Source organism: Seriola aureovittata, chromosome 19 (assembly GCF_021018895.1).
Source record: "Seriola aureovittata isolate HTS-2021-v1 ecotype China chromosome 19, ASM2101889v1, whole genome shotgun sequence".
Lineage (NCBI taxonomy): Eukaryota > Metazoa > Chordata > Actinopteri > Carangiformes > Carangidae > Seriola > Seriola aureovittata.
Genome location: NC_079382.1, coordinates 18,729,709 through 18,755,340, shown reverse-complemented (window position 1 = coordinate 18,755,340; position 25,632 = coordinate 18,729,709). Strand labels below are relative to the sequence as shown.

The 25,632-nt window shown below is 38.1% G+C and overlaps 1 protein-coding gene across 11 annotated transcripts in view; it reads right to left on the bottom strand.

The window, feature by feature from the left end:
* LOC130160679 (DNA (cytosine-5)-methyltransferase 3A-like) overlaps positions 1–22,065 on the bottom strand; it is a 60,014-nt gene extending 37,949 nt beyond the window's left edge. For 4 of the 11 annotated variants that reach the window (XM_056363334.1, XM_056363341.1, XM_056363337.1 and 1 more), the window contains exons 1-3: positions 21,841–22,064; positions 15,075–15,305; positions 8,060–8,167 (exon numbers count right to left, since the gene is read on the bottom strand). In XM_056363334.1, coding sequence (XP_056219309.1) covers positions 8,060–8,167; positions 15,075–15,143 — 177 coding nt within the window. In that variant the 5' untranslated portion in view covers positions 15,144–15,305; positions 21,841–22,064. The other 7 variants (XM_056363338.1, XM_056363339.1, XM_056363340.1 and 4 more) reach the window with 6 other exon arrangements.
* Between the last annotated feature and the right edge of the window lie 3,567 nt (positions 22,066–25,632).

Here is a 25,632-nt window from a genome sequence, read left to right as displayed (position 1 = left end):
ACATAACAGTAAACTGATTATCTTTGGATTTTGGGCTGCTGGTTGGACAAAACGACAACCTCTGTTTGTGGAAAACATTTTTTACTATTTATTGGCATATTAAGCGCAAAAGGTTTAATCGAGTAACCAAAAAAATAATCGGTAGATTTATATATAATGAAAATAATCATTACAACAGACAATAGATGTACAGAGCTAGCAGCAGATAAGACTTTGATAATTCAAAAAAGGTTTGTTACACCTAAAATTAAGATAATTAGTAATAATCTGTATTTTAAGTGTTTTACCCTGGTAAATATTTATAAATATTATAATTAAATCATTAGCAGAGAGGCTGTTTATATGACATGTTCACTTGAAGTTGGAACAAATATTAGGAAACTGCTAAAATGAAAGTGAATAGACTTGACCGGAAAAACAAAATCGATATTTCATAGAATCGATACAATGCAGGAAATGTGAAAGACACAACACATTCAAACTAAACAAACAAAAGCATGAACTAAATTCAACCACTTGAGTCAAGTGGTTGAAATCAGTGTAGAACTTGCTATGTAAAAATCAAGCATGTGCTTAGCAAAATATAAATTCAGGGCGCTTAATTACTGCAATAAATTAGCTTACATGAATTCTAAAACTGTGCGCACAAAACAATCAAAATCATGGTATGAATTAACCCAGATGAAAGTAATATGTTTCTTTAAACTTAAATTAAAATGAGTGCACTGGCATCTATCAGGTGCACATGAAATACCATTATGTGCTCTTGATGAGAACACATGGCCTTAACATTTATTGCTTTAACCCCAAAATCAAATTAAAGCTGCATTAAGCTTTTTCTTTTAACCATTAGGAGCTAAAAAGATATCAGCTCCTACAGCTAACTTTTAAGCAAACAACTGACTACTTACACATTCAGCAGAAACAGAGGAATCTGGACTTGCAGTCATCTTTTTGGTCACATGTCGAATGTAAATTCAAATCAGCCCTGGTTTGGTCCACAGACTCTTGAGAAAAATATCTGGATGTCTTTTGGTTGCTATCTGTTCGACGCTCTTCAGTCACTTCGCCTCCCCGCCTTTTAGCGCTAAACAGGAAGTGTACAGTCGGGCCTGTGTGAGCCGGTTGTACACTTCCTTGTGTGAGAGCAGGTGCATTGGTTGGGTTTCATTTGGGCTGGTGATTCACACTTTTGATTCAGTGAGACAAAAAAAAAGAAAATAGCTTAATGCAGCTTTAAAGTTGTACTGAGAGAATTTAAGTTAATTCTGACCAAACCCTTGCCACTGTGCATCAAAACCGTAAAACACATTTTTAGGCGCTGACTACCTGAGTAGCTAAATTTAGCTAAATTTAGCATTAACTCATTCAGACACAGAAAGTGCAACTTGCATGTACCCTGGTGGTTTTTGTTGTCTTTTATGGTTTCAAATGACTCCTCACTGACCCGCACTTCCTCTAAACTCAGCATTCAACCTTGATCTTGAATGACAAGACAGTGTGGAAAGTACCTGACTTTTCTCCACAGCTGACAGACTCTAACCTGAGCTGTGTGCACAGTAAAGCAGGCCAATGAAGGGCGGGTTTCAGGTTTTCAGGTTGGATGGAACTTTGATGATACCCAGGGGGAGGCTGAGCTGAGAACAGGATGTGGCAAACAATAAAACAATAGTGCACCAAAAATAATAAAATAAGCAAACCTAACATAGAAAATACATGTATGGTAGGTGATTTAAAGATGTATAAGTCAAGTGACTTGTTATTTACTCTGCAGCAAACACAACCAAATTGAGAAGTGTGTCCAGACGGGCTAAAATTATTTGTGACTCTTTCCAATATCAGTGTGACAGATGAAAGTAGCACATATGGGCAGAAATATGTGCACAGCAGGCACTTTTTTAAACCAGTTATTATTAATAGCTAATGTCACAGTAGCTGTGAATCTTGTCCAGATTGTGTTTTGGACAAAGTGAACATGTCTCAGCTTTTGCTATGTCCTGTTTGCATCAGTGTCAGTCAGAAAAATAACATCCTCTGGACAAACAACAATGTTAAGTAACAACATTTTTCATCTTCAGGCTCAAGGCTTTGCATCTGTTTTTGTCAATTTTACTTTTCTTGCTTCACTTCCAGAGATACCTGCTGTCCTGTGGGGCAGTTGGTTAAAGGAGCTTTCCCAAGCTGCTACATCAACTGTGCCTTTAAGCTAGCTAGAAAAAACCATTTCTCAAAAGCAAATAAAGACAAACCGTAACTAACAATGGTGAAAGATCAACAAACATCGATTCCTGAAGCACTTACCTACAGATTACGATCTCTATTTATCATTTTTTACCATGTCTTTGTGTAGTCGACAGAGGTGTGATTATCTTCAAAGAGCAAAAGAGGGAAATGGGACAGATGTACCAAATTTACACACTCAACTCAACTCAGCTCAACCACATTTACACTCAGCTGGAGGTTTATTAGAAACACATAGCTAAAACTAACGCTGTCTCATACAACAGTCCTGTCTTTATATGTTATAATGTTCAGTTGTTGTGGAGGATGCAGTTTGTTTTGCTGTTTCACTGTATAATCTTAAACTGACAGTTGTTTCTCTTAAAGCTGTGACTAATAATTATTTTCATTATCAATGAATCTGCTGCTTAATTGTCCATAAAATGTCAGAATGTCAAATAAAAAAGACTGCATTGTATAATTTCTTACAACCCAAGAAAGCATCTTCAAATGTCATGTTTTGTCTGAACCACGGTGCAAAATGTGAAGATATTTAGTTTGTTAAGTTTAATCATGTACAACAAGGAAAAGCATCAAACTGTTTACTTAAAATATTACTAAAACAATCAATTAATAAACTAATGAATGCAGCTCTAGTATCTATTATTTACATCCATTAGGGTATACTGCATTTTAGCATTGCTGGTTAAATCTCCATGAGGGTGTTTATTAATAACATGAAAATATAAATATATAATGTAATATTTAAAAATCATACATATAAATAAAGAATAGGTGGAAATGAAAAATGTTAGACTTACTGTATGTGTATTAGAAATGATCCTGACTGTAATGAATCAACGGTAGTAGAAAACACACTGCATGGTTTCTCTTACAAACAGCACTGTCAACTACTTTCTAGCACAGCTGCCTTAAATTAAAACACTAATTAAGTGTCCAATTTGGATCTGGAAGCTTTAATAAATAGTGATTTTACATGCAAAGATTTTGATCTTCACGCTGACACACTCCATTTACAAAAAACGATTTATGACACAGAAGACGCAAGAAACTAAAAAGGACTGTCGGATATTTACAAACACAGGATCATATTTTTTTCACTGACTTTTATAGTAGATTTTTCAGTGAAATTAAATGAATGTAAACACTCAGATTATTGTAATGAGTTAATTATAGTTGACTTTGCTTCCAGTCAACAACTTGAGTTTGCTATTACTACTACAGGTGCTACTACTGCTACATTTATATCACCATGACTATTATATACTACCACCAACACTACAACTACTACTAGTGCTATTTTGCTACTATCACTACTGCTACTATTAAAACCTCTACTACTACTAGGACTATAAATATTACTATCTTTACTACTATTGTTATTACTTTCACTATTGCTAGTGCTACTTTAACTACTCCTCCTACTACTATAATGCTATACATTCTCTACTGCTACTATTATATTTCTACTGCTGCAACTACTATTACAATTACTACTTTTACCAATACTGCTATTACTTTAACTACCTCTAGTACTACAGCTACTACTACATGGTTTAGAAAAGTGTGATAGAGAACATATAAATGAAGTAATATAGGACCTTGCAGTGTTAGTTGTATTATAAAATCTGTTTAAGTTTTAGTCCCACAAAGTTATTTTTTATCCACCAGCCGCAAATTATGAAACTTTCTGTCAAACACTAGGAACACAACCACAATTTTTCCACAATCTCTCTGTGATCTTTGTGGTTTTGGGCACAAAATGGAAACCCCAGAAGAAACCAGACCGAGCTGCATATGTGACGAAAGCAGACCAAAATCTCCGGTTATCGAGACACACTAAGTCTAAGTTAAGACCTTGACAGTAAATAATTATAGTTTAGCGTTTGACTAGATAAAATCTAGTTATTAGTGTGCATGAACAGTTCCATTATTTATACCAGTTGACATCACGGCAGACTGTGGCCGTGGGGGGATTTTCATGTTAAAGTACTGTGTAAATGTTGGGAAATGTGCCAATATACCTCTTTGCTCCTACTGTACTTCAAACTACTCTGAAGTGTTTAAGCAGAAGCCACAAGCACAACACACACACGTATAAAAACCTCACCAGCTGCTATGCACATGGTGCCAGTGGCGAAGAAAAAAGAAGAGAAACAAGGGAGAAAAGACAGAGGAAAGAGGAAGAGACTGACACCTATCTTAAGTTTAGTGAAAAAGAAAAACTGAAGAGCAGACAGAAAAAAATAAGAATGAAAGCGTGAAACAAAAAAGGAAAGAAAAAAATTAAAGCTTGAAATAGTTAAGGACCATGTAGCTAATCTAATCATCCATGAAACCATCATCATTACTGTAATAATGTGTGTGTATTTGTGTGTTCTTGTGTTAGAGGTGAATGAGCGAATGAAGGAGAGAAGTGAAGGAGAAGGAGGAGGAAAAAGTGAGGCAACCTCCCTCTCCGTTCTCTATAGTTTGTGTCACTGACAGCTCCACCCTGAGCTGAGCTTCGCACAATAGCTCTATTCCTGGACACACTCCACTGTGTGTGTGTGTGTGTGTGTGTGTGTGTGTGTGTGTGTGTGTGTGTGTGTGTGTGTGTGTGTGTGTGTGTGCGTGTGTGTGAGGGAGAGAGAGAAAGAGACAAACAGAGAGAGTAATAGCAGTGCACTGTTCACTGACCAAGAAGCTTCTGTTTCAAGTACATGTATGTACAACTACATTAAATAATACTGCTTATTGTATTGATTGTACTACAAGTATCACAGTATGATACTACTACAACAACTGCTACTGGTGCTACTGATATTTCTATCAGTTCAGTTTTAAATTCTTGGTCAACTTTGGATAAAATCAGCAAATATGACGCTGTGGTTTGTTCACTTCTGCTACTGTAGCACTATGGTTGATAAAGCTACTAAAACTACTGCTAATAATGAAGTAAAAACATCACTTACAAACACACACACCTTTTGTAATACACTTATGTTTCATAGTGCAGCCCTGTGTGTGTGCGCGCGCTCGCAACAGGATTTATATTAATCCTGCCTGTCTTGTCAGAGCTCAGACATCAAAGCATGATCAGACCTGCTCTCCTCACATGAATGCACACACACACACACACAACACACACACTCTGGGGTGGTTGTTTGATCAGCTATATTGACTTGCTGATTCCACCACACAGTTCAGTCAGCACACAAGGACACACACACACATACGGTGAGCGATGAGAGGGTGAACGAAGAGAGAAATATGGAGGAGAGGAGCTGCCAAAGACCTGACCTGTCAGTCAGAGTGAATAAATATACTGTACAGTGTCATTACAGTAATAATGCAGCAAAGATTACTATTATTGCTGGTCTAAAGGTGACTGGAAGGTTGCCAGTTTAAACCTCAAGTGGGGCTTACAAACGCGAAGTACAGTGAGCAACACAGTCACCTTGTAAAAGTAAAAGTACTCAGCCAGCCCCCAACTAAAAGTAAAAAAAACCCAAAAAACTACAACTGAACTGGAAAAATTTGCAAATTTTACTAAGGTTTCCTTAAAAACGTGCAAACATGCAAAGTAAAAAGGTCGAGCATGAGCAAATGTGTGAGTATAAATTTCCTCTTATACCTATCATGGCATTAAAGTTAACTTTATATACTTTGTCTTGTGATCAGTACTGGTCATTGTTTTAAAAGATTTTGTAATTACCAGTTCAGTAGTGATCAAAAGTTCTGTAGTTGGTAATGAGCAGCTTAAGCCAGATCGGTTGCATTTGGCTGTTATGTCTTTCATTTTGTTCTTTGAATGATAGTTGTGTTTTTATATTTTGTTCATTTTGATGTCACTGTAAAGGTGTCTGTAAATAATGGACTTCAAAATACTCATATCAGCTCAATCTCAGTGAGGTTATTTGTTAACTAAGTATCAAACTAGCATGACAACAGACCTTTTTGCAATTAAAAACAAGACAAGGTCCAAACCTAGTATATGGCTGGACTGTCTATAGTCAGTGTGTGAGGTTCTGTTGGGGAACCTATGACTACCTTCAATGGAAAGTAGCTTAAGCTTGAATAATGTCGCTAGATGACGTAATACGCTAATTAGCATATTCATGATGTGAGTGCGTCATATTTACATTCTGCCTAGTGTCATTCTGTTACGAGAAAACTGATTTTTCAATCTGCAGCTCAAATCAGTTCAGTTTTAAATTCTTGGTTATTTTTTGGATAAAATCAGAAACTATGACGCTGTGTTTAGTTCACAACTTCAATGACAAAGTTTTTAGAATTCATTGCGCCTCAGATTGCTTCATCTCCATGACAACAGCAGCCAAGGATCATGGGTATTGTAGTATTTTTTTTCAATAAAATCTCTAGTTCTAATTTTATGTAGGCTGGGTTTAATTGCTGTGTCTTATCAATACTGCCGTTTATGTCAATGAATGTAATCTTGTATGTATGCTATAATTTAGGCTTCTTTACTTTCAGCGGATCAAACACCTGCAGTCATCACACAAGAGGAGGACTGATATGTAGGTCTCCAAATTTAGAGAGGTGTGCACATTTTACACATGTGGCACAGCATCATTAACTTGACTGATTATTTAAATCTCCTGACATGCCAACAAGATCAGTCAGGATCTAACAGTATAATGTTTTTAATAAAGTGCTCTAGATTTACAGTCTATAGAGTTTACAAGCATTCTGCCAAGGTATCGCAGTACTAAATGAGCAACAAGATTTCTCAGAGACAAAATGAAATCATAAAATTATATGATCATTGCATTTCCAGGGAGAGTCTCATGTTTCCACGAGAAGTAACACTGATGATTTCATTAAAATAAATTTTTCAATGGGAATACAGAATGGTCAGAAACAAATGGCTCCACCGTCTTTGAAATCCCATTAAACAAACAGAATTTGTTAGAAAAAAAAAAAGTAAAGACACTTCATTTGTGCTTTAAGGACACAGTCAAGACAGTTTTGTGAGTCGGAGGAAGATGTGTTACTTGTTCCTATCAAACTTCGCTTGTACCAAGTAGTTAGCAGAGAAATATCATAGTAGGAAGTGTGTGTTCAGATATCACAAAACTTGTTTACATTTCCAAAGACTGTGGTTGCTGTCTAATTTATTCATTTCTCCCTCCTCCTGAAGTAACAAGATGTGAGAGAGGTGTGGGTGGAGACCAACAGTCATCTAAAGCTCCTTATCGCTCTGTATTCGGTAGAGTTAGGGGTTAGGGTGGATGATCTGATTGAAATTCCTCTCATCATTATATCAGGGCCATGGGTTCTGTTTAGATCGGAAACTCATCACATTGCTGATGCAAAAGATTCTTCTGTGACTTTAAGCACAGTGATAACAGCAAGTGTGTGGAAAATGCGGGGGATGCAGCCATGTTGATAAGTGAGAATGATGACAAAGTTGAAAATTATGAGGAAATGAAGCTTAACGTTACATGTTGATGGAGAGAGTATGCATTGACTGTTGAGCCCTGCAATCAGCCAGTGCATATTGTAGGGGGATTCCAGTTTTTAGATACAGTGATGGTAAAAAAAAGAAAAGAAAGAAAAGTGTCTCAATGTAACATGAAAGCAGAGGAAAAGTGTGTCCTCAGATTTCTGTGAAAAAAACCAAAAAACTGAGCTGACTGTGGTTGACAGTCCGCATAAATGTGAATTAAAGTGCTCCAGGAAACAGTGCATGCATGTTTAACAAGTCTTTTCAGGTTGGACAGTGGGATTTTGTATAGGTGAACACATCTATCAATCACTCTGCTATGGTTTAAAGCATCAAAGGCCAATGACAGGCTATAATTACAGTACTCACAGGAAGCAGCTGTTTGCGTTTCCTGCCAGGGCGGCCCACTCTGCGCTTGTTGCGGGGGCTCGCTGGCGTCCCCTCCTCTGGACTGTCCTGGTCTGCTCCATCTTCACTCTGACCAGTTATAGAGAGGCCACATCAAAACACTGAGCCAATCAAATGACTGTATGAAGTTATAATTGATGTCAGCAGTGAGGCCGCATTAAAGCAACAATGATCCAAGGCAATGTGGTTAAGAAACTCTCCGGGGTAGGCACCGGAAAACAGAATAAAATGAATAAAGGGCAGCAGCATAGCGTTGATAGTCTCCAATTACCAGGGTATCTGCAGTTTTTAAAGAGCCAAATTTCACAGCTTTTATGACATTTTCACTAGAGAAAAGAAGCTAAACTGAAGACCAATTTAAAAACAAACTACTTAAAAAACAAAGGTCTCAAAGTCCAACCAAGTTCTGATTGAACAAAACAGTTCTCTAACTATAAATGGGGCAAAATATGAAAGAGAAAACCAGTAAATTATATGTTTACAGACATGAAATCCAGCTGTGCTTAGTACTTTTAGTACAGGACACATGTTGTACTACCAGACCTGCGAGTGAGTGAGTCTGGATATGTAGAACAAAAAGAAACTAAATCACTTTTAAGACATTAAACTTAGATCATTCATTGGAGGTCTTGAGGTCTTTCAGAAACCTGTCAAAACCTTGATAACATTATGCTTTTCTGCATTTCTTTATTTTGCTACCTCATGTGAAACTTTGAACCTAAATGAATTCATCTCAGCAGTTTTAAACAGCTTCCTCTGCTCAGTTCACAGCAGAGATAAAGTGGTGCAGTACAGAGGAGTTGTAGATTAGCAGGGGTGTAATTTTACAGTGATATATGGAATAAAAATAGCTTGCTGCACCTGTGTTTTAACTAGATAGTGTGTGATCAAAATCAATGTTAGGGAGGTACTGCCTGATGAGATTACAATATGAACTGATATAACATTTGCCAACATTTTTTTTCTGTCTTCACTTTTAATTTGCTATATCATGTCAAACTAAAAAGCCCTTTTTACAGCGTCCTTATGTCAGTGTGGTTGGCAGCTCGCTGGTTTACAGGCCTTTTCGCAGACATGTGGAGTTGATCTCAATCAAAAGAGACTTGCAATTTCGACTTCAGCACCAACAGGTCATGACTAACTTGAATTTAAGCCTCATGACTTGGGTGATTTGATATCCTCCCCAGGCCCAAACATTTACAATTATGTAATAAAAAGTGTTCAGCAAATTTCAGTCATTTCCTCAGTGGCAATCTGACAGCAGCCATTCATGTTACGTGTTCTGGAGGGAAAGTTAGGCATTGGGACCACCACACAGACAAGAGATGATACCTCAGTTTACACAATTTTGGATGTAAACTCTCAGCTCTGAAATTACATATAACTGCAACTGTGTCATAAGAATGAGAAAAGAAACACCTTATCCGTTTGCTTTTAAATGTTATCAAGTTTTTCTGAATGTACTGACTCACAGATTGGACTTTTTCTCTTACACCCATACTAGTCCTGATATGATTCATGTCAAATAATGATGAATAATGACAGTGACAAAACTGAATTTCATATTTACCCATATGAAGAAACTGTTTGAAAGTAATAAATACTAATTTTATGTTAATTATTAATTTTATAAACTAACTGTTTAACTATTTTCACTGGCTTTATCACAAAAAATGGGACTGAAGCATATAGTGACTTTTTTAGGACTCAAAACAAAGGGTTTAGGACTTCCTGGTGCCTGTGCGCCTGATGCTGGTGGGTATTTTCTCGCTTCAATGACATAATAATAAATAATTAATGCATGCAAAAAGAGCGACTACACTGTAGAGACAGTGGCTTGAAGGGAGGAGAAGCCTGAGTGGTGTGAATCATGTTCGATATAAGGCACCAAAAGTCCACTCAATCACAATCAGATTAGATGTGAGTCTCTCCCCCACAGTAGTAATCTCTGCATAGATACAATCCCCAGTAATTTGAGGGTCTGACTGAACCCGGGTCAGGTCCGCACTTTCTATTTTTACATCGGCTCTGGGCAAAGTTTAAGTTGCTTAGAGTCTCGGGTCTGTGGAAAAATTTTCATTACAGCCAAGACAACATGTGAAAGAGCCAAATACAATAAGCAACACCTGCTGCTCATGAGTGAAAAGTGTCAAACCTTTAATGTGGTTTCATCATATAAGAGATTAGGCCTGTTACTTTAAGAGTATTTTAGTATTTTAGCCAGGAGGCAGGAATGTGCCAGCTGCAGTGATTTTTATTACAGGCCTTTTTATTCATATTTTAACCCTCTTTATGTGCATCACTGCCTAAGGCAGAAATGAAATAAATGTCACTGTTAAAAGGAAGAAACATTAAGACTCTTGTATTGCTGAAGTGAACCAAGCAGCTTTAAAATCAACAGTCAGAAGGAATATGGTTTTTAATTGCCCAACTTGCTAGCTTTAACAGTGGCAAGTGATGTACACAGGAATACAACCAATGACAGGCATCAGAAAGACGCTCTATCGTTCCCTATCCTGGAGAGCAGCTACCACGGTGGGCAGAAGGTTTTGAGCTGGAAAATGGTTTGCCAAAAAAGAGAAGATAACTTGCTTCAGAAACTTGAAGATTAAAATGAAAGCAGCCAATCATAGTTATTGTGGTCTCTATGTAGCCCGAACACAGGGGTACATTTTTGAGGATGTGCACATCAGCTGCAGTGTGGTTTTGGCAGCTTTGTGTGTGTGGGCTCTGAAACTATGCTGTAACCCCTTAATGTCAGACTGTCACCATTATAGCGACTGATCGCACTTTTTCTACATCAACTCTTCTTGTTGCCATCCTTATTATTGTTGATCAGAGCTACATTCACTATGTGTGTTGCTTCTGGTAAGATACGTACTAGAGTGTCTGTGTGCCCTACTCTCCTGCACTCTTTTGTTGTGTAGGGCTGCACAGGAAAGACTATTTAACAAGTCACACTGTACTCTCTAACTCTAATAATACCTGCTCTATTTCTCGACTCTCTCTCCTGCTTTAGTCAGTGCTACCTGACTCTGTGTGCTGTCTGCTGTCAGCCTTGTTTCCATTAATGTCTTCCTCCCTCTGTCGCGGTGACAGTGGAGTGGTTACTAAGGTGCAGAAACTGCTTAGCAACTGTCTCCGACGGGGCCGCCGTGCTGACTAAACATTCTGATGTCACTTCCCTGACGATCAGCATAGCAACCAGCTAGAACGGGTAATGGCCCCGCGCCTGTCGGCCTGGTGTGCTGTCCATATGCCTATGTCACGACGCGCACTTACACACTTACATGCACACATGTTTTAACAAAACAACTGTACTCAATCATGAGCTGAAAATGCAACAAAAGCGCACACACACACACACACACACACACACACAAAAAAAATAGTACAACTGAAGTCAAATATAACAACAACAGAGGGAGAAAACCACTCAACCAAATCTTTTCAAGAATATGTCAACACACACAAACACACACAGTAGCCAATCTGTCCATATATCTTTGGTCTATTTCTGTCTCCCGGCAGGTTATTTTAGGCTGCTGCAGTTGCTAAGCAACCAGACTGCAAACCAGGCGGGCAGAGGAGGATCCCATCATCAGCAGACAGCTTGTCCCCTTTCTTTCTTCCCTATCCCCACATCCTCCTCTCTGTTTCTATCCCCTTTTCTTTCTTCTGCTTTCTTTCTGTATTTCACTTTGAATCCACTACTCGTGTAATCATTGCTTAATAAAGCTGTCAACAGAACAAATACAAGACTCTTTTATCTGGATTCAGCCTCTTTTCAGAATTAATACATTCAGACAAATGTGTATGACAGCAGATGTCTAATTTTAAGCAATCATATCACTGAAATAATCAATAGTATTTCTTCACCTTCACACAACATATGAGCTGGTTTCCTTTAAAGCATAGTGCGGCCTTAAGGCTTTGAACAGCCCTGTCCACATGATCAGGATGTTGTCTTCAAACTGTCTTAGTAGTTTGCAACATATACTGTGTGCAGCATTAATGTTGGCACTTGGCAGCTAAGACATTAGAGAGGAAAGATTGTTGTCAGGGATGATTTTTAGCTTTGCTTGGTGCATTAAGGGAAAGGAGCAGTGCTTACAATAGAGTCAATGTTGAAGTTGTTATAAAATGATAGACATGCATGGACTAAAATGAAAGGTCAATTAAGTCCTGAGCTTGTGAAGTAATGTTCATGAATAATTCCAAAACCTATGGCTGTATATCACCAATTGTAGCAGAAAAAAAAATTTAGGTCACAAATATGAGTTTTGGGCTTGATTTTACAGCCGCAAGCAAATCATTTTATTTAAACATACTTAATTTAACTCTCCATCTGCACAAATTTAAAAAGGATGATACGCAACTACAGGCTCTGAAATTATTTCCTCATAAGATCACACTCACAACAAATGCAGCTGCGGAAATAAAACCAAAACCAAACAGAAGAACAAACATTGATTTCACTTTCATTTTCATTGCATTTTGTTTTTTTATGGGATAAAGAGATTATTTCTAATGAGTGGGTGCCACTTTTCTTTTTTTTTTTTTTACTGTTATTTGAGAAATGTCTCTTTATCTTCAACATTTCAACAGTAGCTTCTGTCATGTGCGATGGATTATAACTGAAATCAGTCAAACCTCCTACACTTCTATTCTCCAACAGTAACTTGCCATGTCTTCCCAAACACCGTGACTCACTCTGATTTCTCTCCGGGCCTTTCTGACTCTTTGAGAAACACAGAGAGAGTTAAGTCTCAGGAAGTTAAAAAGCACAACACACTCTTTAAGGGAAACTTTGTGCACGTTGGCTCATTGCCACTGTGTGAATGTGGAAGTAAGCGAGTAAGACAGCTCTTTATATAGCGGCACTATAGAATGAACTTCAAACTTCTCACAGATTTACGAGGGCTGCCTTGGGCTCTGGGGGCACAAATGAAAGGAGCCATTTTTCACCTCGTGTATGTCTGACTGTGTGGTAATGTGTGTGTTTGTGAGTGTGTGTGCTCATTTGTGTAAAGTAAAAAAAAGACTGTTTGAGACTCGAAACCTTGCGCTCGTCTCACCTGCATGTGGTCGGGTGATTGTGTGGAATGCAGAGGAGCCTGTAGTCAATGTAAATAAATAACTGTAAGTTTAATTATTACAGACACACACAGTCTGACTTGCCAGATCTTCTGTGTGTGTTGGCTAAAAAAAGCTCTCAACTGCATGCTGAGAAGCCAAAGTAGTAGTGATAATGATAGCTGTAGTAATAGTGGTGGTGGTTGTAATAATATCTGCAGCTTCAAAAATAACAGTAGTAGTATTTCAATGTGTATAATAATAGAAGCAGCAGTAACAACAGTAATAGTAACAATAGTAGTGACAGTAGAAGTAGTATTAGTGGTGATGGTAAGAGATGTAGGTGGAAAACTAGGTATGTATATATCTAAATTCTGCATTTGAAATACAGTTTTGTAGTACTAGCACTTTATTTAAGTATTTCCATTTTATAGGTATTTTCATTTCTACTTATGAAACTATTTACAGAGGGAAATATTGAATGTTTTAAATGGAAACATTTATCTGATGAATATACTTCCTGCATAATAGCTGTGGCTGCCAAAATAACAGCATTAGTATTTCAATATGTATAATAACTGAGAGATAACTAAGAGTAGTGATAGTAGCAACAGTAAAAGTAGTTTTAGTGGTGGTGGTAAGAGTTGTAGGTGGAGAATTGGGTGCATTGATTTGGGGGAGTATAAGTGCTGCACTTAAATTCTGAAATACGAACACTTGAGTATTTAAGTTTAAATCTTCGTTATTTACAGTGAGAAAATATCTGTATGCACGGAATTTGATGACTATACATTCTGCATGCAAAACAATTAGCTCTACACTGTAATGACCTCCATAAAACTGATGTAGTACCATGATTCAAATTACTCAGCAGTATATTAATTAGTTTATACTACCTACACTTACTAGACAACACTTAAATACTGCTTATACATTAATGCATCAGTAATTTAACACTCCGAAATGGACCAGTCATCAAAATAAGTACTTTTACTTTTGATACTTGATACTGTTACACTTTTATGGAGTCTGGAGAGTGCCAATTTTTTGTACCACCTTTTCTGTGTTTAATTGTAATGGTTTAATACATAAATACATTCTTAATAAAAAATAAAAAATAAAAAATGTATAATTTATTTCGTTATTTATTATTTCAATATAGAACAAAGGGATAATCTATTCTGAAATATCTTGTTTTTCACAACCTGCACACTTTCACGTCTAGATACACTCAGTACATATATAAAGACACCTATCAACTATATTTTAACATTGCTTTATTAATATTGATTATTCTTTTCTTTTCTTTTCAAACTAAATTTTTGTTTTTCAATCTCTCTTTGATTTCTCCATTTAAAAAATCTGTTCTATGTTTTTAATGTTCTTGTTTCTTGCATTTGTTTTTATGATATATTTTCATCTTTGAAATACACTGTATTACATTTTTGTGTAAAAAAAATCAATTAATCATTATTTTATACATTCATGCCCCGATATAGATCGCAGATATTTACTAACAAGTAATTCATCTCCTACTTAAACATTTATCAATTCAATTTTCTAAACACTTTAATGTTAAGAAACAGCATTGTTTTGGCACACTCCTGACTCCATACATGTATCTGAAATCTCATCTACTACTTTAAAATCTTGATTGCAGGACTTTTGTGTTTAACTTGATATATTTTTACATTGTGTTACTGCTGTTTTCACTCACTTAGAGAACTTTTTCAACTCCTGGTAATATGTATTATAGTCATGATAATAGCAGTGATGTTTATAGTAGCATTACTGATATGGTAGTATGAGTATAGTCTGGAGTGGAACTAACAGAAATCATTTAGGCTTTTGCAAATAAATGAATAATTACAGTATATATAAGCAATAATCCCTTTCTCACCACATCATTGGAGGCGTCGTTCTCTGGTGTCTGGGGCGGCTCGGTGGCAGCGGGACTGTTGGACGGCATGGCAAGGAGCGGCTCAGTGAAACCAAGTGTACAAAGTAAAAAATGGAACAAATCAAAACATGGGAAAGGCCCTCAGAAGCACCAGGTGTGGCTTCATTCAAGCTGTCTGTCGGTCGGTCGGTTGGTCAAACGATCACTCGCTCACTCTGTCCTCCCCCTCTCCTAGGAGAAAAAACAAAACACACACACACACACACACACACACACAATGACATGAGTGGATATACTGTAAGAGGAAATTTGCCAAGTTTAAGTAAGAAATCATTCACAGTATGTGGCTGACATCTTCCTATCCCCTTTTCTCCACTCCTCAGTCTCTCCACCTTTTTCTCAGCCTTTCACACAGACACACACACACACACACACAAAACCCCGGGTCATGACTGTACAACAGGTGTGTGTGTCACTGAGTGTCTCTATGAACTACAGTTAATAGATGGGATCCCTGCACATGCAGAGCAGAAAAATCTTCAATTTCCGAGCAGTTAACGGGTTAACACACACATGAACACACGTATGAACACAAACATGCAGGTGTCCTCAAAGGAATCTGCTTGAATCAGGGTAGTTTCCAACATGGCTGTCACTATGATTGATGTGGCCTGTGTGTGCCCATTTCATTACACAAAATGGCTGCAGGTAAAAATCGTGGTTAAAATCTGATTGTTCTTCCCACACATGTTTTATAACCATGGTTTAAACAGGGGACCAAAACACTCTGAAGCTGAAAATTTTATTCCAGATTTCAACAACTTTCATTGATCTCATAGTGACACTGTATGTGCTTTATGGGCAAAGCAAACCCCTCATTCAAAATGGCCCAAGGATGATAATTATTCACATTACTGATTAATCAATTATCGTTTTTGGCATCCCTTTGTGACAGTAAATGTAAAAAGGACACATAGAGAGAGAGAGAGAGGAGAGAGAGAGAGAGAGAGAGAGAGAGATAGTGAATGATATGCAAAAAAGGCCTTGTGTTTGTTTTAAGGCTAACAGGAATCAAGACTATAGATATATTGCTTGTTTTTAAGCAATTGTTCAATTAAGTGACTAAGGTGACATCTTAAAATAGCTTTTTTTATTTGACTAATGCTCCTAAACCTACTAGGATCTGATTTACAATGATATAAAACAGGGGAAAACAACAAATCTTCACATTTGAGAAGCTGTAGGAAGCAAATGGTTTGGCTTTTTTTGAGCAATAAGTGTGACACTGTTCACTAGTGGTGTTACTTCGGAAAAATGGGCGGCTGCTTTGAAGGAGCTGTTCAGTGGAGAGTCAGCCATGTGTGACCTTGTAAGTACTTGGACTAATCTTGGCTCTCTTTTGCCTCATCATCCTCATTAACATTATTTTGTCTATGGAAGTTAGTTAATGACAAAAGTACTGAGCAGGAACAAAGGGAATTTAAAGATCGGTCTTCAAGAGGGCGCAGGGACAGATTCAAAAGCTCAGAACAAGTTTTGACTGTAAAACCCTGATTTCATAAACATTTAGTTTGAAATGTGCTTTCATTCACAGTCCTCTCCATTTGTTTTGGCAGATTTTGGGCACTTGAGAATATTAGAGGCCATTTACCAGCAGTTACTGGCAAACAAACTTCAACAGAATGTGCCCATATCTGTCTATTAGGCCCATATCTACTCATACTTTAAGTCTTTCAGGCACATGAAGGAGCTGACTGATCACACTGGGAAGCCTAACGTTGGTGGAGTCTAACAGCATGTTGTTTCACTTCTCGGTCAAATCCAATACAATTTGCTCTGCTCTAACTTTTCTTCTAAAAACAAAAACAAAAAAGCAAGCAGATTAAAAGATAGCGAGCAAAGGAAGCAACTCCTCTCAGCGACGTAAAACATTGATTACTCATGTTCCTGCCCCTCCTACAGTGTATTCAGTGATCTGACTAATGTTAGATCTGCAACGAAAAATAAATTAATCAGTTAACTGATCAAAAGAAAATCTTTAATCAATCTCACTATTTTGATAATCAATAAAGCAAAAGTGTCAAACATTTGCTTGTTTAAGCTTTTCAAATGTGAGGATTTGCTGCTTTTCTTCATCATATATGATGAAATATCTTTTAGTTTTGGATTGATGAACATACAAATCAAATTTCATTTCTTTTTGACATCTCATAAAATAATAATCAACCGATTCATTAATCATTAGTTGCAGTGGACAGAGATTCTCAATCAGGTCACAGAATCAGGTATATTCTGTATACAATACACCTGCTCTATGCATATTCTTTTCCTGATATGTTTTCAGATTCTGACGTAGTTATTGATTACTACTCAAACTGATTTTGTGCTCACTAAATTTGACATTAAACCTGCAATAACTGATTGTTTGGCCACTTGGGGGCAGCATGAATAAACTGTGAACACAAAATTGACAAATCATCACCTTTTAAGTTGATATGATGAATACAGTTGCTTATTCACACATCCAGAATTAATTTGTTGTTCATTCACTTGGACTTTTTATCCACCTGATGAATTTCAGTCCAGTAGTCACTATTTTTGCTCTGTTTTTGGTCTCCACTGTGCTGTCCACCAGCTCCTGAGGGAAATCTCTGGCTCTTTAGTTGCTAAATGCTCCACTATGTTCCCCAGCTAGTTTCTAATTGTGTCTGTCTGCTGTTTGGTTCTGAGCAGGTAGCGTACAGCAGGTTTTTAGAGCCTTCTCTCTGAAAACAGCTGCCTGCTGCTGCCAAAAATGACACAATGGGAGCGGTGAGGGTAAAGTTGTGGCTAAAAATTGAGCTGAAAGTCACTATGAAACTCAGTGATGACAAGCGGAGCACCAAATTCTGACTTTCTCACTAGGTCATCACTGTGAGGGACCCCTTTCACAGTCACATTGTTGTCAAATTTTCATTTGAAGCATTGTTATTGTAAATGATCAGTTACAGTTGCCTTAAAAAATAATGGGCTAAAAGATTAGTGCCACAATTCTTCAATATTACAAAGTGTAGTTATTACTAAGGCTTTTGACGAAACACAGAGGGTCAACCAAGGTCAAATACTAACTCATTCTTCAAAGATTGTTTGCTGTCTATTTAGCGAGTGTTATTATCTGGTGATGCAGTATTAACCGGAAGTAGTGTGACTATGCAGGGCCGATTAAGCTACTTGGAGGCCCTGGGGCAAAAGTTAGTGGGGGGGGTTCTAGACACCAGGTCCTCCCACTCTCTTTGCATTGTGTAAGTATCTTGTTACCGCTAAGTACCCATTAGCACAGAACACATTGCAGACTACACATGGCAGCTTCGTTATACTTTACAGAGAGAACAAGAAACCAACCAGTATGCCTATTATGGAGCACTGTCCTGCCACACATTTGCTATGTGTCAGTTTTTCATTTAGGGATATGCACCATGTTAGCATATTATCAGCACCACCACAACATGCAATCTGCCGTTAGGTCCTTAGGGCTTTAGTTTGTATTGTCCTTCACTTTCCCCAAACTAATTTACAACCAATCAAATTACCCACAAACTAATTGCCATATAGTGGTTCTTAGTTTAATACACCTCATGCACAGATTCAGATCTGCAGTGAAACTGTTGATCTGATCTTTGTTTGTGATGTCTTATAATAACATTTTAATGGATTTTCCCGATATTTCAGCCATTTTTACCCCATTAAATGTTTTTAAGAGATTTTTTTGAGTTCTGATTTTAGATACATAAATAGAACCGACTTATTTTCTATGGATAGAACTATGCTGCACGAGCATACACATTGTACAAAACATGATGGCGTTTGTCAAAATAGCCTCCAGTTCACTTATTTACTTCTGCATGAGCCTTCCTTGTATTAAGTTTTTGTTCCTGTATTTTTGCGAGGTAGTTTGGAGTGATTTGTTCATACTGGTGTCAGATACTGATCACAATCTGAGAACAAAAAGAGCTCCAATGTAACATTTGCAAGTACCTAAAAGAAAACTGGATCTCAGCAGTGATCTGGATCTAAGAACAGTTTGACTGCAGCCAATGTGTCTGGCTTTGCTCAAGATGTATTGTACAGTATGTCACTCCTCACGCTGTGGCCTTGCATCACCTACTGTAAAGACAACAGGCAGCCGGCCAGTGTTACCAACGGAAAAGAGAGGGGTGGAAACTTTGCAGAAATGGGTGTACAGTATCCACCCCACCACCCCCGGGGGCTCCCTGCACGAGCTCCAGGCTCCAGGCTCCAGACTCCTCCAAGTTCTGCGTATTTAGGTCACACACACACACGTCACACTCCTACAGCAAATGTATATACACTGATTTAAATTGTTCCAGTCTTCATGCCAGCAGTGGTTTAAATTAGACCATAGTCAAAGGCCCAAGCAGGAGCCTGTACTGGTGGGAGGAGAAATGGTTGCGCAGAGAAAAAGCTTCAGAGGTGTGTCAAGGTAGTGAGAGTCAGTGACAACACAAGGAAGTGGGTGATTCCTCTTCACAATAAAAGCATAAAATATATAATTTTCTTTATTGTCTTATTTAATTGATTTAAGTAGCTCTTCATCTATTTCCTCTCCTGTAAACATGTCTTTTTTGCTACTGTTACATGTGATTGCCCTCCTCTTGGAATCAGTAGTCTTTTTTCAGAGCTGGATATTTTTGCTTGAGAGACTTAATTTGGAGTGAACGATGAGGCCTATATTTTAATCATGTCATCTTGACAAATAAACAGGTGTTTTGTAGTTGAGTACAAAGTAACAAATTCATAAAGGCTTACTTTAACAATTTCCATATGGTCAATATTCATGGTAATATAAGGCTATAGCTGTATTTAGTAAATGCTAAGTTCACCTGAGGTCATGAGTTCAATACCCCTCAACAATTAACATGCTTTCAGTAAACAGATTTGTCTTGGTTTAATGACTCAACTACAGTTTCTGAAATGTGTGTGTCCTCAGGCTTGTTTCAAAACCTTCTCCACACTGCCAGGCAAAAAAATTCTCTTTGGGAGATGCTGAATACTTCATGTATTGTTGCCTTAAAAGTGAATACTTCATGTATTGTTGCCTTAAAAGTGAATACTTCATGTATTGTTGCCTTAAAAGTATTTCAATCTGAATATTCTGAGTCTAAAAGTAATGAGATCAATCTAAAAATAGCAACCATTTGTTAGTTTTAACCAGTACTCTAAAGCTGAAATGATTAATTGATTAAGTGATTAGTTGGGAACATTTTTATAATTAAGTAATTAATTATAATAGTTAATCATTTAAGTCATTTTAAGCAAAAATGCCAAAAACCCACCGGTACCAACTTCTCAAATGTGAACATTTGACATTATCACCCCAGTTTTGGATGGTTTTATTGTTTGTCAGGGGTTTTTTTTACCCCTCCTTTTTTGGATAATTGTCTCAACTTGGTCTTGTAGAATAATGACAGGCATTTTTCACGTAATTCAATTTTTCATTTTAATGAAAATAATTGTTGGTTGCAGCCACTCAGTTTTCCTATGGTGAAATAATACTACGTTCCCAAATTATTACTAGATTTTCAGAGTTCTTCTTCACAACAAGGGCTGCAAGATGGAGGATGATTGACCTGTCATAACTGATTTTGAACTTCAGTGGTGTAACTGGTCAAACTAATTTGCAATAAATCAAATTATGTACAGTCAAATAATGTTGACTAGTACTTTTGGGGCTCCTGTGGTTCTGGGGCCCCTGGACAATTACCCACTTTGTCAGCTTGGTAAACCAGCCTTGCTCTGGGGAACTTTGAATGCTGTTGTTTTTGATTAAATCAATGGCATCATTTGCATTTTTATTAATAATGAAATAATTTGCACCCCAACAACATTTTCAGGCTAAAAGACAAGTTAAATCTTGCATTAACAGCTCATTAATTCAAATTAAGAGATTCTGGAAGACAACCTGGAATATATTTATTGATACATTCAACAATAAATTGCATGAGATCATTTGATAAGAGAAGTGCGCGCGCAAACAAATGTGCGTTTACTTCAGCCTATAACGTTCGTCGATGAGGCTTTTATTTTAAAGAGTAGACCGGAAGTGTCGTAGTTACTCCCGCTAGCTTGACGGAGCCTAGCTTTATGACAATTAATATTGGGAGCGACCTCACGCGGCCTTTGCCGGACGGCCTCACATAAACGGCGTATAATCCCGACGGGGGTGTGTTTGGGGCGGGCAGCCGGTGAGAGACACGTGTCCAAGTGTGTAGCGACGATAAGCTTTACTGGGTCAGGTAAAAAACACACACGGGGGCGCGTTTCAGACCGAATGCACCCGTTAACCCCGGCAAGCGCGTGCCCGCTCGCTCGCTCTCAGCGGAGCCGACGGTTCCGCGCGCTGATGTGTCTGTCTGCATCTGGTGGTTGAAGAGGACGGTGCGCTCCGGTTTAACGTTACCTGCTGGTGCCTGGGGCAGCCTGGGGAGGGGGTGCACGCTCCACCGGACAACGTTTAACACACATTCGTCAAATGACGGCTGTCCGGTTGCCGTGGTTTTCCTCCCACCGTTCAAAAGAAGTCCCCAAGTTCACTCGCCCCGTGTACGAACCGCTCCGTCTTCACGCGCACATCATCTGCTAAAACAGAACCAACGGTTTGGCTCCGGCGCGCGCGAGCGATGACTTTAGGAGATGACTGTAGCTAACTTAACGGCTATAACGGGTACCGGTGTGCGTTCACGAGCCAAAATGTAATGTTTATATTTACCGTGTCGTCCGTCCCTCAGGCACCCGGACCCTGACGGTCGTCGCTCTCTCTCCTCTCGTTCACTCTCGATCTCTCTCTCTCACTCTCTCTCTCTCTCCCTCTCTCTCCCTCCTCGCGCTCTACCGGGTCTTCTCTCTCCGCTGCTGGCTCGCGCTCCCCCGCCTGCTTCTCTCTCGCTCGCTCTCGCTCTCTCTCTCTCTCTCTCTCTCTTCAACCGACCTGCTCGCTCTCTCACGAGCCGCAGAGGCTCTGCCGCACCGGAGAGAAAGTTTCCGCGGGGTCCTAAAGTCTACAGCCACAACCTTGCGCGCGCACACACATACATACGCACGGACACAAACACTCAAACACAAAAGACAGGTGTAGCATTAGAAGACATGGACGAATTAAGGGCCTACCGAGCACAGGCCCAGGGTCCCGAGAGGTCAGAGGGCCGCTGGACCAGAGCCTCTGTATGAAGTCACTTCAAATTTCTTATCTGAAAGTCACAAAGATGTTAAAAGTTGTTAAAAAAAAAACACAAAACGCCCACAAAGAGACATGAAATTACCACAAAGTGATGCTAAACAACTGTAAAGAGATGAAAAATGACAACAAAGGTATGAAAAATTACCACAAAATGATGGAAATCCCCAATATAATCAACACACACTGTTTTTAAGTACAAGAGTCAAAAACCCTTCATTATAGTGACTATGTGAACAAAAACAAGACCATCAGTTGTGGTCATTGGTTTATTATTTGTGCAGCAGGAGAACCTGTTTTGTGTAGTAAGTAACAATTTGTATCTTTTTTATGATCAGTTTTGAGGCCAATAGTTGTGCTCTTTGTCTTGTCCATACATGGTGCATAATCTGAAATATATATGATCTTATTACTACTAATACAGAATTCACAGATGCTCATTTTTGGGTTCATCTGGTTTATTATCAAGGAGGCGACCACTCTGGAAAAAGCCCAAGGTTCAGTGTTGAAGTTGGTTTGTGGTTGGGGTTGTAATTTTATTTGGGATTATGGAAATATGAAATACGACATCTACAAGGGCCTATTTTGATGAGGGGTTTGTATTAAAATCAAAAATTTAAATTAAATCTAAACTGATCGTGTCAACTGATACGTAAAACAAATCAGAAATGAGTTTTGTTTGAGGTCATTTAGAAGTAGACGACGAAGTCCAAGTTTGGTTTTCAACTGCAAAATGTCCTGCTCAGTGCACATCAGGGTTACAGTTCTTTAAATAAAAACCAATCAAGAAGGTTTGTTTTATGTTATGCCTTCATGTGCGGAAATTACTATCTAGATAGATTTGTAAACTCTTAGGGCTCAAAACTTGATAAATTATTTTGACTTTAATCAAAGTACCACACAGTGAACCTGGGGCCGTGTAATATTGCAGTGTAGGTCTCCTGTACACAATGAAGACAGCGAGAGGGGAACAGGATTATTGGGGTCCCAGCTGCTCATTTCTGACCCTGGTTAATGTCTGGCTATACATACATAATAATTGGAAAGGGTAAGATGAGATTCGTGTAACAATATACAGTATGTTTGATGTGGGCATTTTACTGCCTGAAGGCAAAAACGTCACATCTGTTTTTCAAAAGTGTCTCAGGGTGAAGTCTAAGCTTAAAATACACCTTTAAATCAACTAATTAAATAATCCATTTCAGCATTAATACTATTTTTTTTTTAATAAAAACAACTTTCAACTCACTTCAGTTTTGCTAGTTGCACACATGTGGTATTACTTAAGAGCACTGTTTTACCTCTGACCTTTTAAATTGAAGCACGTCCCAACTTGCAAATGTCTAAATCTGTCTGATGTTTACTATCCCGGGGTCACAGATCCCCATGTTGGACACCACCCTGTTAAATTAGTGTTATTCAGGACTAAAATGTTTTACAAACAGCTACTGCTGATGCAGGAGATGTTTCCAGTCATGGTTGATCTAGGTTAGGTGATCCAGGCCTCCACCTTCATTACGTTTTATAAGTTTTCTTTTTTGGCAGGTTAGCTTCTTCTAGCCTGACTCCTTTCTCCTCAGGTTTTTCAACAGGTGAAGCTGATGCCTCTCGCAACAAGTTGGAACCTGCTGCAGACGTGGTATTCTACGAAACACGAGAAAGAAAAACAGTAAATTTAGTGAGAGCAGACCAGACAGACAGAGGGCAAGTGGTAACAAAAAGAGTAGTTTCAAAACAACATTTCAGGATTCACAAATGTATAAGAAGATGAATGAGAGGTATTTTCCTTTATCTCACGTTACAGCATAGTTTACAGTATGTGGGTTTTATCCGTTTACCAACATATGGGGAAAGAAAAATGGATGAGATTAGTATGAGTAGGCAGAATTTCATCTGGGGGGGAGGGGATTTTTCAGAATCACCCCCCCACACACACACACACACACACACACACACACACACACATACACACACACGAATAAATTTACCACTATCCAGGATTTCCAGAAGTTTCAACTGAAAGTAAACAATTTCTATAACTGATTTATCGTTTCAGATTTGCAAATTTTCTTTGTCATATATGATTATAATTTAAATATCTTTGGGTTTTGAATTGTTGGACAGAAATATTAAGGAGGTCACTTTTGGCTCTGCAAAGTTGTGATGGTTTTTTTTCTCCATTTTATTTGACAAATAAAAGAGTAAATGATTGATTACTTGAATAATCAGCAGATTAATCGATAATGAAAATAATTATTGTTGTAGCCCTATACTGTATACTAGGATATTATTATCATTATTATGGAAAATATTATTATTTGTCATCTGCAGGATGGTATGAAGTATATAGTATGAAATAGAAATACCATTTATGCATGTTTTTTTTTTTATTTGGCTGAGGAGCCTTTTACAACATTACGCTCCCACCCGCCACTTCTGAAAATAAACCTACAGCCAAGCTGTGAAGTCATTGTTATTACAGCTGAAACTAATAATTACTTTCATCATCATCACCAATTTACTAATCATTTATTAAACAAAATGTCATAAAGCAGTGAAAAAAGTTCAAATTGTTTCTTTGTCCAAAAATATCCAGTTTACAAAGATATAAAGCAAAGAAAAGCAGCAAATCCCTTTTTCATCAATCAATGACTTAAAAGATCATTAAAATCATTATCTGAGTAAATTCTAACTTCAACTGTCAGAACAAATGGACTTTAATTGCACCATGACTGGTGATTTTTACCAGTTTGCCTCTAAAGGACGAGGTTAAACTCAGTTTGACCTCCTAGAAGAAAAAGAGTGAACTGATCTTTACTACATAGGGTCTTAACTGCACTGAGGTGGTGTGTGTGTGTGTGTGTGTGTGTGAGAGTGTGAGAGTGAGTGTGAGTGTGTGAGTATAGGAGAAGGTGGTGGTTGGGGGTGTTTATAGCAGTCAGTGAGGTCACCAACACACAGACAACCTCAAAGAGCTTTATTCAGTGTATAGTTTACACCCCCACGTTGCAGACAACACACACAGAGTCATGACCTCTGTAGGAAGCTCATGGGAAAAGTGAGAACTGCTCATCCATACTAATGAGGACACTAAATCAGGCAGAAAGTTAAAAAGTCTTAACATGAAGGGGAAAAATTGGTGTAATTTTAGTGTAGGCCATGTCCATGCTGGGTGGGAGGGTGGGGGGTATTTATAGAAACTGGGTTAGGAGCAAAAAGACTGGCTCACAGGAAATGTAACAAAGAAAAAGTCTCTCCCCAGATTTGTGTGATGGTTTTTGATACTAGCTTGCTGCCATTATTGTACTACCTTTGTATCCCTAACAT